General features: G+C 40.2%; 1 protein-coding gene across 5 annotated transcripts in view; it reads right to left on the reverse strand.

Moving 5' to 3' along the window:
• The window catches only part of pitpnm3 (PITPNM family member 3), a 97,990-nt gene extending 85,714 nt beyond the window's left edge, over positions 1–12,276 (reverse strand). For 2 of the 5 annotated variants that reach the window (XM_025898180.1, XM_025898178.1), the window contains exon 1: positions 11,693–12,276. In XM_025898180.1, the coding sequence (XP_025753965.1) occupies positions 11,693–11,717 (25 nt within the window). In that variant the 5' untranslated portion in view covers positions 11,718–12,276. The remainder of the gene's footprint in view (positions 1–11,692) is intronic. The other 3 variants (XM_005474744.4, XM_025898177.1, XM_025898179.1) reach the window with 3 other exon arrangements.
• Positions 12,277–12,914: the final 638 nt, after the last annotated feature.

Consider the following 12,914-nt stretch of genomic DNA (forward strand, 5'->3'; position numbering starts at 1 on the left):
TTTAACTTACGTTTGCTCAGCTAATATTACTTCAGGATGGTGGTGCATGAGATGAGCCCTCTTGTTATTCCCAGAGTATTATAATTTATTTAATAAACTATCTATACCTGGTGTTTCTTGTATCAACACAATATCACAATACAAATATCGCAATGCAAATTTTTCCCTCCCAACCGTTATCTGTAGCACTGTAATAAGGGCAAATCTTCAGTACTCAATAGCTGCAGCTGTTGAAGATACTGTGAAACTAGAGATTCAGGAAGGGAGAGAAACAGGAAACAGTTCTGATGCATCTCCTGAAAGATTTATAATTGAACTCATTTATCTTTCTGGCTTCCCTAATACATAAAATACAAGTCTGCCAAAAACTCTACTAAGATAATATCTCACCTCAGGCTGACGCTTATATAACCTCAGTATTTTTGTTAAACTATTTGTAAAAAAATCAAGTAATGAATACACATAATAAACACAAAGTACATAAAAGCTTCAGCACATGTTACAAGGTTATAAACAGGACAACATTTGGTGGTATCAAGCCCACAAAGAGTACTAAATCTGTGGTTCATTAGCTGGTAACGTATCCAGAGGTTGTGGTAATTCATCTATATCATCTGCAAGTTGATCGTGCACCTGGCTTTAATTGCAGTGAAATAGCCAAGCAGGTGGCTTTGCAGGAAGTCATCATTTCTCAAAATCGCACAGCATCTATTCATATGTGTTTTGTGTTTTTTGGAGGGTTTTTTTTTTTTTTACAAAGTGGAACAAAAGGAGTGGAAAGTGTGCTAACAAAAGGAACAAAGTGAATTATAAATTCAGTAGAGTGCAGACATTAAACCGCCTTAAAAACTTACTGATACACAGTGGTGCAAAAAGGTTGCTAAGAGAGGCTGCTAAGGCAGGCTGTGTTATTTTCAATGTAATGCAGTAACTACTGCAGAGAAAACACCTCTTTATAATGCACTGTTCTTCTCAGATAGTCATGCTCTACAGGTTTTCACATGTTAACAAGAGTGTGTTCACACTTGCAAGTGTTGTTTAGGTCTTATGTATTATAGGATTCACACTTCTAACATTTAAAAGTTGTAAGTATAATGAATAAAGAGGTTATATGAACTAACAAGTACCTCTTATTCTGCAATATCCTACATTGTCCCACATGTAAGATTCAAAGCGCTGTTCTTATTCTGGTGACTGAGTAGGCACTTAATTACACTGAAAGCTTTATCCATCTTCTCTGGTGGTTATGAAGGGCTTACCCTCACAGAGAAGTTACATATGTGCATTAGTCAAGACTGCACCTGATCTCCTTCTTAATAGCAACAGCCAGCAAGAAATAGAAGAAGGAAAGTGTGGCTCGTGTAGTGCTATATGATGGACAGGACCATCACATTGGTCATTTACTAAATTTGCCACAAACAGTTGTTTACATCCACTTGAGAAGGACTGCTTCAGGAATTAAGAGAATAAACCTTAAATTTTATGAGAATGAAGTTATTATTACCTTTTGTACACATGCACTGATAGAACACAAATAATATACACTCGCCAGCCATTTCCTTAAATATACCAGTTCAGCTGCTCATTAATGCAAAATCGAATCAGCCAATCACGCACCAGCAACCCAATGCAGCTATTTATCCAGGTAAAAGTCTCATCAGGATTAAAAATCTCTTTTTCAAGAGAAACCAAGCCAACAAGGCATTTCAGTTTCAGCCCCTTGAGTGGTTTTGATCGTAGCAAATTTAGACGACAACTCTTTGCCAGGTCAAGACGACCTGCTGAAGACAACTTGAAAACAAGCATCTGAGTGAAGAAGAAAGCTGATTTAAGTGACTTTGAATGTAGAATTGTTGGTGGTGACTGACTGGCTTGTTTGACTATTTCAAAAACTGCAGATCTACAGTGATTTTCTGCGCAACTAGAGTTGTCCACAAAAGAGAAAAGTGAGTGGCGATTCACTGGGCAAAAGTACTTTATTGATGTCATAGCTCAGAGGACAATGGCCAGAGTGATTTCAGTTGATGGGAAGGCAGCAGTAACTCAGATAGCCAATTATTACAACCAAAATATGCAGAAGAGCACCTGTGAGCACAAAGCACATCAAACCTTGACCCAGATATACTACAGCAGCAGAAGACCACACCAAGTGGCCCTCCTGTAAGCCAAGGACAGGAAATTGAGGCTGTGATTTGTTCGGACTCTCCAAAATTGGACAACAGAAAGAAAAAAAAGAAGAAAAAAAACATTGCCAGTCTTGATTTTTGCTGCAACATTTGACTGCTTGGGTCAGAATTCAGTATGAACAAAAGCATGGATCCATCGTCCCTCATATCAAAGTTCATGCTGTTTCTGGTGGTGTAATCATGTGGTACACTTTGCTTAGTATTGCTGCCATTACTAGCAAAGCGTAACTAAAAAAGTGTACCTAATGAAGTGGTCAGTAAGTGACAGAACAGAATTAATTTATATTTTATTAACAATTAACAATTTCAGGGTTTGTCGTGACACTGAGCTGTTATTTGTTTCTCGAGTTTGGTGGTATAAAGGTGTGCTATTGTCAATAAATATGACAAAGTTACTTTATTTTATTTTAATTCAGATGTATAAATGTTGTCCCATTCTTCATTTTTTGTCAAAATTGTACATGCATTTGGCATAAAATGAGATAATATTGCATTATTATAATAACTTAAAAAATATATGCAAATGGATCCTGTAAGATTTACAACCTGACTGCACAGCAATAACTCTTGTGGCTGATATGCCTGGATTTATTGGCGTCACATTTTGGCTTTTTGGCCCACATGGCTCACAGGCTACATTAAGTGAAACTTAATAGACATACATTAATCTGCAGAGCATTAACACAGGACCAATCTTTTCTACTGGATAGCAGCAGCTTTTGAAGTTTTGAAATTAGAGATTCAGGATAGTAACTCCGGGAGAGAAATAAGAAATAGTTTTGGTGCAGCTCCTGAAAGATTTATAATTGAACTCATTCATCTTCCTGACTTCCCTATTACATAATATGCCTCAACATCTCTGTCAAATACTTTACTAAGAAGATAACATCTCACCTCCGACTGCACAGCTGACTCCAGCTATGCAGAGAATGACTCTTGTGTAAACTCATGCGTTAAACTTAACCATGAGCTAAATTGTTTGGCTTCCAGTATTTACAAAAAGAAAAGCTTAACATAAAACATGACATTCTCATTTTGTCTTGCGTTATAAAATCCAGTGCACCACTTTCCTGTATCTCTAAAAACACCAAACTCATTTCCTGCCCGGCGAGTTCTCGTCCCGGAGAATCAAACACTGCTCTTCTGAAAGAAGAGCTGCTGACGTCTCCAAATTACGCACAAGGTGTCCTTCGGTTTCTGTGCCTTGACTGTCGTCCAAGACTTATTGGAAGCCTAGAGATAAGAGTTCATTTTTAAAGAGGAGGTTATGCTGTGGAACCGGAGGAAGTCAGAAGTTTGCAAGCAAGGAGACCATAGTTTGTCCTGTTTGGAAGATGCTTTTTAGTCTTGCTTTTACTGATTAAGTTTAGAATAAGATTGTGGTTTCATAGCATTAACCTTGGATAATGAAAAATTAAGCTTACCCAGTAACACATATAGACACTTTACCAGTGTCTATATATGCTGAGTTGAGTATGACAGACCTGCCTTACTGTCACCTACACCTCAGACAAGAAAGGAAACTTTGTGTGTAATTTGGAGGGATATTGTTGCATCTCTTCTAGTCCTCTAGGTGAAATGACAGAAAGAAAGCATTTGTTTTTCAATTGACTCATGTTTTAAGCTCAGGAAAACTGAATCAATACTTAATCATATTAAATAATTGTGATCTGAAAACTGACTAAAATTTTCATGGTTATAGTTTTTGCCAGATGGGATAGGCTGCAGCTCCCCATGCAACCCTGAATTCAGGGTGGGTGGGTGGGTGGGTTGGTTGGTTGGTTGGTTGGATGGATGGATGGATGGATGGATGGATGATTTTTTTTATCTAACCACAACCTTCCACAACCTTTATATTCATCTTTCAACAGAAAAAAAAAAAATCTGCCAGTAAAGCAGTCCACCGTTACGAAATCATTCTTACTGCCACGTCTTATCGAACTAGACATTTAATAACGATCATTTGTGTAGGCAAGACGAAAGTATTGCAATTTTGAATGTGAAAATTGCTTCAGTGTGAGACTGCAGAAGGTTAAAAGTGCCGTGGGTTTTGAAAATAAGGATCAAGCCCTCAGCATTGAAGATGGCCCCATACCGAGGATCACTCTCCATCAGAGACCTCATCTGCTTTTGATCAGCTGCTACCTAAAGAAATTTCTTCCAGTCAGAGCTTTATCTCTCACTGCCCTCTCTGCACTCAAGCCCAGATGGCCTGTAAGCTACACTTGTGCCAATCTGCTCATTTTATAATTACCAGCATTTAATACTCAAGGAAGTCTAAACAACTAACAGCCCCTAAAAGAGCAATGGGCTGCAGTGGCTGGCAGGAAGGGCAGAAGAGCTCTCTGGTGGTGCAAACCACTTCTGAGTGATTATTGGACAAGCCATAGCATCAGAGTGTGATATCTGCATTGTCAAAGGGAAAACCAATTTAGCTTTTCTTTTGTGAATGAACAAGAAGGAGGAAACTGCTGATATTACAACACGAAACATGTCCCAGTAAAGATGGAGCTGACTAGATGTAGCACTGAGCAGATTCTTTGTCTGCTCAGTCTCTTTATGTCATGCCTCAGCAATCGTCCCATGGTAAACAGTAAACAACAATGTACCCAGCCCAGCAATGCAAATAACTATTAGTCGTAGTTTTTGTAATGCAATTAAGTCTCCATGCAAAGCTTAAATCAATCAGTACAGTCAATGAGAGACACAGACCAGATTGAGGTTTCTCGATCACCTTCGTGGATGCCATTACCTATCCTTTAGCTGCACAGATCAACACTTCCAATTGACTGTTAATGGACTGCTACACTACGATTAGGTAATGATTATCATTGCGGACCGTGTTCTGCGTCCCTGTCTGTCTGTGCAGTAATGGCCACATATAGCTGTACTGTTTGTCTTGCTTGAAGAAGACTTCTTGCTGGTTGACACTGTAAAGTCTACAGTTTATGGTAATATAATCTGAAACCGGATTGGTTATAAATAGAGATGTGGCATAAATCAGAATTTTAGTACCTGACAGCAAAGCAGTCACTGCACTACCACTAAGCAATAATAAAATTCTAGACAGAATTCAAAGAACACAAACCATTAAATGAAATGACCGAAAGATAAATTATGTTCTGTCTAGGTTGTGTTTAAAATATTTTATAATTTGGCTGACGTGCAGAAGCAGAAACAAGATGTAAAAACAAAAGTAATATAGTATTTCAGCCTTTTAAGTTGCTGTGACAAACCTGTTAGCAAAGAAATGCTTGTATATGGTTACATTATTTTTATTTAAACCCATATTTACTGAGTTTTTGATCACCACCATCTCCTGAGACAATGATGGTAAACAGACAGCTTCTTATACAGCACTTTTCTACTCTACCTGCTCACTCAACATGTTTTAAACATTTCTCATTCGCCCAAACACTTTTTTCTTCATCTAAGTGCTTTCTATCTACATTCTCGCACACGTGCAGACACACTCCAATGAATGCACAAGGAGGGTCTTTTGGCATGCAGACTGGAGCAGAGAGGGATCGAACCACCAACCTTCCAATTAGTAAATACACTGCTCTACCTCCCACCGGATATTATTTAGCTCATTAGCTGCTAAATCTTTTAGCAGCTAAGGTTTTTATAATCCAACATTTTTTGGTATTGGATAGATGCTGTGCAGCAGCTTTATCAGTATGTTTATTTACTTAAGGCTAAACTAAAACTGTGTCACAATTGCACCTTGAAATCACAAAAATATTCTGTTTGTGTCAAAAAAACAAAACAAAAAAAATGGACAAATCTTTTTGAGATGCAGGAACCAATGAATGTTCTGACTTTGCCAACTCACATTTAGAAAAAATATCTGAAATCAGAATCAGTCAAGAAAACTGCAATTGCTGCATCTCTACTATTAAGTGCCGCTTTTAAAAGCTGCCTGGCAATTCATCAACATGAATGGCAATTTAACTCAGGCCCAAGTGTTTGAAGCCCTGAGCAATGGAAATTACCAGAACCCCAGAATGGTGTCATCTTGCTCACAACATTTTGTTCCCTACTGGCAGGACACGGGGTAGATGTTAAACTAAGTGCTTCTGCTAATAGCTCAGCATTATAATGCTGAGTAATTGTGCCTTTAAAAAAACCTTTTTTGGAGTTTGTGAATATGATTCAGCAAAGCAAAAAATAGAAAACACAGACTGTACCTTCCACACCACATCAAAACTTTTGGCTGTGACAGATGACAAGTGAACTATTGCCATGCTCCAGGTGAGCTGGTCCCCTGCCAATGCCTCGTCTATGACCTCAAACAGCAGCAGCAGCCTAGCTGCTCTGTGCGTTGTGAATCGCTGCTCCCGGACACAAGCCCACTGTGCCTCCCCATGACAAACAGCTATTAAATTCAAATTAACACTGTTTTGTATGATCAAATAAAATAACAGAGGTCACAGGCTGAATGCATTAGCGCACGCCTCTGTAGAATTCAGAGAACATTGTGGTGCTGTTTGATAAACAAGCTGTCTGGGGACCGTTTTACCAGTTTGACGACACTATACACAGCTAGTGCTGGCAGTATAATGCAATATATAAAGTATTCATCATGTCTTAAAGTGAGTGATAAGAATTGGGTTTGGAGAATCACTGACAGTGCCGAACTAAATCAATTTCTTTCAGAAAATGTGCCACCAGTCTATTCCCCGTGAAGAAACATCACAAAACAAATTATTTTAACATAAAAATACTGCCATTCCCCCTATTCACTTTTGCAGAGAGCGAAAAGAAGGAGCAGAAAGAAAGAAAGAAAGGGGGAGAGACTGTTCACCAGCATCATCCAGTTCTATTTTTAGCTTGACGGTAAATCTCAGCAAAACAGCAGGTAGCCTACCCATTTATTTTATTTGGACAGCAACTGGGAAAAAAAAAAGGCTTTCTGGCTGATCTAGATTCATCAGCTCTGAGAAATACAAAAACTCAAAGGTGCAATCTTACACTAAGCCTTGGAATAGTGAGTGAAGTCAAACAGAGGACAAACAGTGGAATCTGTAAGACTGTGGGGAGGGAGGAGGTGACGAAGATGACGGACAGCGATTCGAAAAAATTTCTTAAAAGAGGTATGGCACCACAATACCTGTCTGACTCCAAGGTTCAGCTTATAGTGGAAGCAGAAACAGGGATGCACAATCAAGTGTAAAACTGAAGTGTGAATTCCCGTGCCAGCTGCTTGAATTACAAGTCTCATTAAAAGATAATAAACTATCAAATGTGATGTTGAGCTGCTCGGTAGATGCTTGCAGAAATAAACATTACACATTTGTATTTCAGGGTAGCACTATTATGATCATACAAAAACCACAAAGGGTCATACAAAAGCTTGTGCTAAAATGATGGCTTTGATTTTTTTAACATTTAAATAGTCATTAAGTTACAAAGACATCAAAAGTTTATGATATTTCTTGTTTGTTTGGGGGTTTTTCCCAGAAGGTAGCAGTAATGCAACTACAAGCTACAAACAACAAAAACATAAGAAGAATGGTAAGATGCTACCAGTAAAATTGGATTAGATACTCATTTGCAACAGTATTGATACTAACAGTGCAGTCTTTGCTTCCTCCAGTTGACACACAGCGTCACACCAACCCTGCAGGCAGGCAGTGATACAGCCCCTCCCCTCAGCTAGCAGCTGAACACATGAAGCAGCTAGCAGCTAAACACATGCACTCCAGCAAAACAAACTCAACAAAGCAATTTTAAAGACCACCACCCTAGTCTTTATGAAGAATTTTGTTAGATCAGTAAAACTCCTGTTTGAACAACATTTAAGTATTAAACAGTTCTATATGTTAACTTGCATGGCACACACTTTGTTATGTTAACCAACAGTCGCACTAGCTGTCCTTCGCTAGCATGGCTACAAAACGAAAAATCCATTAATATTTCTTACACTCTGAGTCACACCTGCTTTATTTTAAGGACCAAAGCTTTACTCAGCACAGCTCTTATAATTCCTAAATCCTTATTACTCTGCTCTAATTATCTTTCAGTGTTTGGATGATTAAAACTGAGGCTCTCATCTGTTTTGCTAGACAGTCAGTGAATCTGGGCACGAGGCCATGTTTCTGCAAAAGCCGAAAAGGGGAGTACAAACAGAAAAGCTTAGATCACAAACACTTGCTGTTACACTTTAATGATGAAATACAGAACATATCCATATTATCTTTGCCTTACATTCCATAGACCCTACACTTGATTATAATGAAGATTTTTCTCCCAAGTGAGTCAAGAGATGATTTTAAATGAGAAGTTCATCCCCTGCAGGGCTCCTATAATTGAAAATGACAAAGTTAAGATCAGCATACATAAGTGAAAGATATGAAATTAAAACATCTGCATTGTCCATGTTGCTGGGGCTGTGAAGAGTAATGTTTTGATAGGACCTGTTCTACTTCACAATTTATACTGGGAACTGAGGTCAAGTGATATTTAATAAAAACAGATACACAGCATGCTTGATATACGGCTGTACTAACAATAACCCCACACAAACTGCGCATCGCCATCAATCTGCCACCAGCCTGCCAGAGCATCGCAGGGTTCGCATGATTTTATAAAGAAGGCTGAAGTAATATAACGCCGCACAGTGTAGTTTCCATTAGCTAGTGAATTTTACGGAGAGACTCAAAGAAATATAATTAAGATTAACTGGAGAAGACATCCAGCTACAGCTGGTGAGAAAAAAAAATGGCTTTCCGTGCATCCAGAGAAGCTAATTTGTCTTCTGAGACTGTTTACTAAAAATAAGACTACTCTTGATTTCTGTGAAAAACAAACTCCTTGCTATAGAGGCTGCACCTCACTCTCAGGGGCAGGCTGTGCTGCAGCCTTGATGGTTTGATCCCCAGCCCTTCTCCTTGGGCGAGATAGTGAACCCAAATTTGTTTCCAGTGGCAGGTGAACACCTTGCATGGCAGCTCTTCTATTACTGGTGAGTGAATAAGAAACACACAAATTGTAATCCACGTACCTTTGCCTGGGTTTAAGAATAAACTGGATTTTTATTTTGTTGGTTCAGTTTCAGATTTCTGTCAGGATATTACTGGCTCATGCTTCATGCTAAATATACTGTGCTGTCAGTCTTTGTTCAGATCATCATTACTCTCTAGGTTCAGGTTATTCTGTAACATTGAACTCACATCAGAATTGTGTGACTCAGGTTTTAAAGGGTCACAAATATAAAAGCTATATTTTTATTGCAAGTGACATCATTTAGGGTTAATTATCAGATTTTTAAAAGACCAATGACTCTTGAGTCACAAACATTTCTTTACCTATAAGCAGAAGTTGGTGTCTTGTAAATCGTCATAGAAGTTACAAGACTTCACTTCATACACACTTGTATGTCACCTCATTTGGCGTGCCTGTTCACCAGCTTGTTAAGGCAAATATCCAATCTGCCAATCACACAGCCGCAAGCCACAACATTTAGGCATGTAGACTTGTCCAGGATGACTTGCTGAAGTTCAAACCAAACATCAGAACGAGGATGAAAGATGATTTAAATGACTTTGAACGTGGCATGGTTGTTATTGCCAGACAGACTGGTCTGAGTATATCAGAAACTGATAATGTGCCGGGATTTTTCCACACTACCGTTGCTAGAGTATATAGAGTGCGGTCTGAAACTATCCAGTGAAGCTGCAGTTCTTTGGGTTAAAATACCTCAGTGATGGCAGAGGTCAGAGGACAAAGGCCAGTCTGCTTTCATCTGATAGTAACTCAAACAGCCACTCGTTAGAACAACGGTATGCAGAAGAGCATCTCTCTGAACCAGATGGGCAGCAGACACAGCAGCAGAATACCACACCGAGTGCCACTCCTGTCAGCTAAGAATAGGAGACTGAGGCTACAATTCAGACAGTCTCACCAAAATCGGACAATAGAAGGCTGGAAAAACTTTGCCTGGTTTAGAAAGTCTCAACATCTGCTGCGATATTCAGATTATAGGGTCAGAGTCAGGGTCGTGTCAGTTTTGGCAAACCACACGACAGTATGGATCCGGGGGGGGGTGTCTCAGCACGCTTTCAACCTATTAGTAATAAAGTGGCAGTTGATTGTATGTGGAGCATTCTGGAGAAATCCAAAATACTTCTACTGTTTTCTAATGGTAAACACATAAAAAGTGTCTTTGTACACTTCCTGAAAGCAGGACAGAATAAGTACAATAAAGTAAGGAAAGTACTAAAGTGGGAATTTTGTGCACAATTTTAAAATGGTTAAGAGAATTTCGTCTGAATCAGCTTGCTGACAATAGGGATCTACATCGTGTTATTTTAGAGATGTTCGCCATTGGATGTCACTGCACCCTGTGTCTTTTATGGTGCTTTACTTTGAATCAGGGGAATACCTACTTTAAAAGACCAAGCCACGCCGAATATTATCCCCTCTGTGTTGTGACACTTTCTGCCACCACCTGTAGTAATAATGATTTGATATTTCATTGATCCCTGCGGGGAAATTTTCCGTCCACTCTCAGTTGATGTAAAAGGTCAGAGCACAGAGGCCACTGTGAGCCTGAAGCTGCCGGAGATTTGGTGACACGCTCACAGGCTTTTCAGCAGAGCAGATGCACGAAAGAAGAAAAGTATCACTACTCACAACATCACGACCCGGACTGATGGTATCATGCATCCAGGTTGCGAACCCACTTATTAATGTTTGACACTATATCACTGAAATCTGGCTTATTTGCACAACAAAAACAAATAAAAAAAATAAATCCTGGTCTTTCACTACAGCTATAAAACTGCAGCAGGTGCACAGAAAGAGAATAATAGCAGCCCTTTTAAGCACTTCATTTCTAACAGATTAGCAGAAAGAGCACAAACGCAAACAGGTGGCAAGTGTGAGCAGCAAACCCATCTTTCCAGTGAACAATAAACCTTTTATGCCACAGAAATGTCAGGACTTCAAAGGCTTTTGCTGATATTGTCCTGTCAACACTCTTTCACATTCCACATATCCAATTTAACAATCAAATGAGCTGCATGGAAAAAAAAAAACTCCAGCTATTTTTAGCAATCCGATGAACTCCTTTGCATTATTCCCTTTCTTTTGCACTTCGTCCTTGATGTTTCTTTATAGACAGCGTAACGAATGCAAAATGTGATACATAGTGTGACCATTCACCTTTAGTAACACGGGTCTGTCTGTAGGTCAGTCGCACCTCACCTGTCCAGATTTGACCCTGCAGCAGCGTCACAGAATCTGACGCAGACCTGCTGTGACACCTTTACGGACACACGGAGACAGGCAGGTCAGACAGACCGTCTGACTGATATAAAGACGGACCTGACTGGACAGTCCACCAGACCGCTTCACACACAGAGGTCTGTATTGACCGTAGCGCATTCCTACGGATCGCCTTCATCCACGCAGCACACGGCTGTGCGCGCCAACATCCAGCAGCAGCACGAGACGCAGGTTTCAACCTGTTAGCACAGACCAGGCATGTAGTGTCCCCTTACCTTTTACTCTCGTCTCCTTTGACATAGTGTCCTCTCCCTTGTGTTTCTGTCAATCTGCGGCCACTCAGCAATGCTGTCACGTTATTCTCCGCGACACCGTTTCGTCGGATAGTTAATTGAACATCGGCTCTTCCTCTGTCCCCTCTCTCCTGGCTGCTGCACCTTGACGCTTGCCAGGCTGAATCAGGGTAAGCGGGGCAAGGGGAGGTCTACAGCTGCCTCATCTGTCTCCTCTTAGCGATGAGATGGGAAAATTAAACAAAAAAGCCAAAAGCAGGAGAAATCTGCAGCTGTGTTCTCATTCACCTGAGTCAAGTCCCTCGGAGCATCGACCCGCCCCTCCGCAGACATACTTTGGCTATGTGGTGTATCTGTGCAGACCTGGCTCACATGTCATGCCCACCCAGCTCCCGTTCCTCTCTCCTCTCCGCCGCTAACAGCAGCCAGAGTTGTGCCAAAGCTCCGGTCTGCAGCTTGACTGCCTCCAGCGGTGCGCGCACGTCCGCGGCTGCTGAAGGGCGTCCGTCTTCCTCTTCCTGTCACCGTTTTCTGACTGTGCAAAACACTCAAGGAGGATCCTAAATGGAGACCTAAAAAGCAGCTGGTCCATTGCTTTTCTCATGCCTGGAGCCGTAATGAAAAAGCAGTTTACCAGCTATATTGTCACTGGGACGACACATTTAATTAGCCAAGGAAGTTTAAATCAGTTTTATTTAATCTATCATGCCAGAAGCCTTTGCAGAAATTACACATAATCTGTAAGAAAGGTTGCTGCATTTGTGTGCAGGGGTCCCAAAAGTCCTATTTAAAAAAGAACAAGGCATAGATAGGAAGAGCACAGTTAGGGGGGGGGAAGAAAAATCCTATAGCTTTAATGAAAGAGTAGAAAAAATACACATAATATGAAATATAAAGTAGATTAAAGTCTTTCTGCAGTGTCATACAATTTGGTTTTGCTGTATAGAGTTTGGCTGTAAGCAAAAATAAATAAATTAAAATAGAAATTTTGATAAAGAAAGAAAAAGAGCATGGGGGCGCAGTGAAACAGGATGGAGGGGTGAGAGCCAGCACCCCTTTAAACCATCCATCACAAAGCAGCCAGATTGGTCAGTCAGCTTGGGCAGTCACTCAGGCAGAGAAGCAAATCTTTTGGGCTTTGAGAAGTGCTTCAAAATACAACCAACCATAAAAACAAAGCTGTCGGCACATGCAGGAACTCGAT

This window comes from Oreochromis niloticus, linkage group LG14, assembly GCF_001858045.2.
Source record: "Oreochromis niloticus isolate F11D_XX linkage group LG14, O_niloticus_UMD_NMBU, whole genome shotgun sequence".
Lineage (NCBI taxonomy): Eukaryota > Metazoa > Chordata > Actinopteri > Cichliformes > Cichlidae > Oreochromis > Oreochromis niloticus.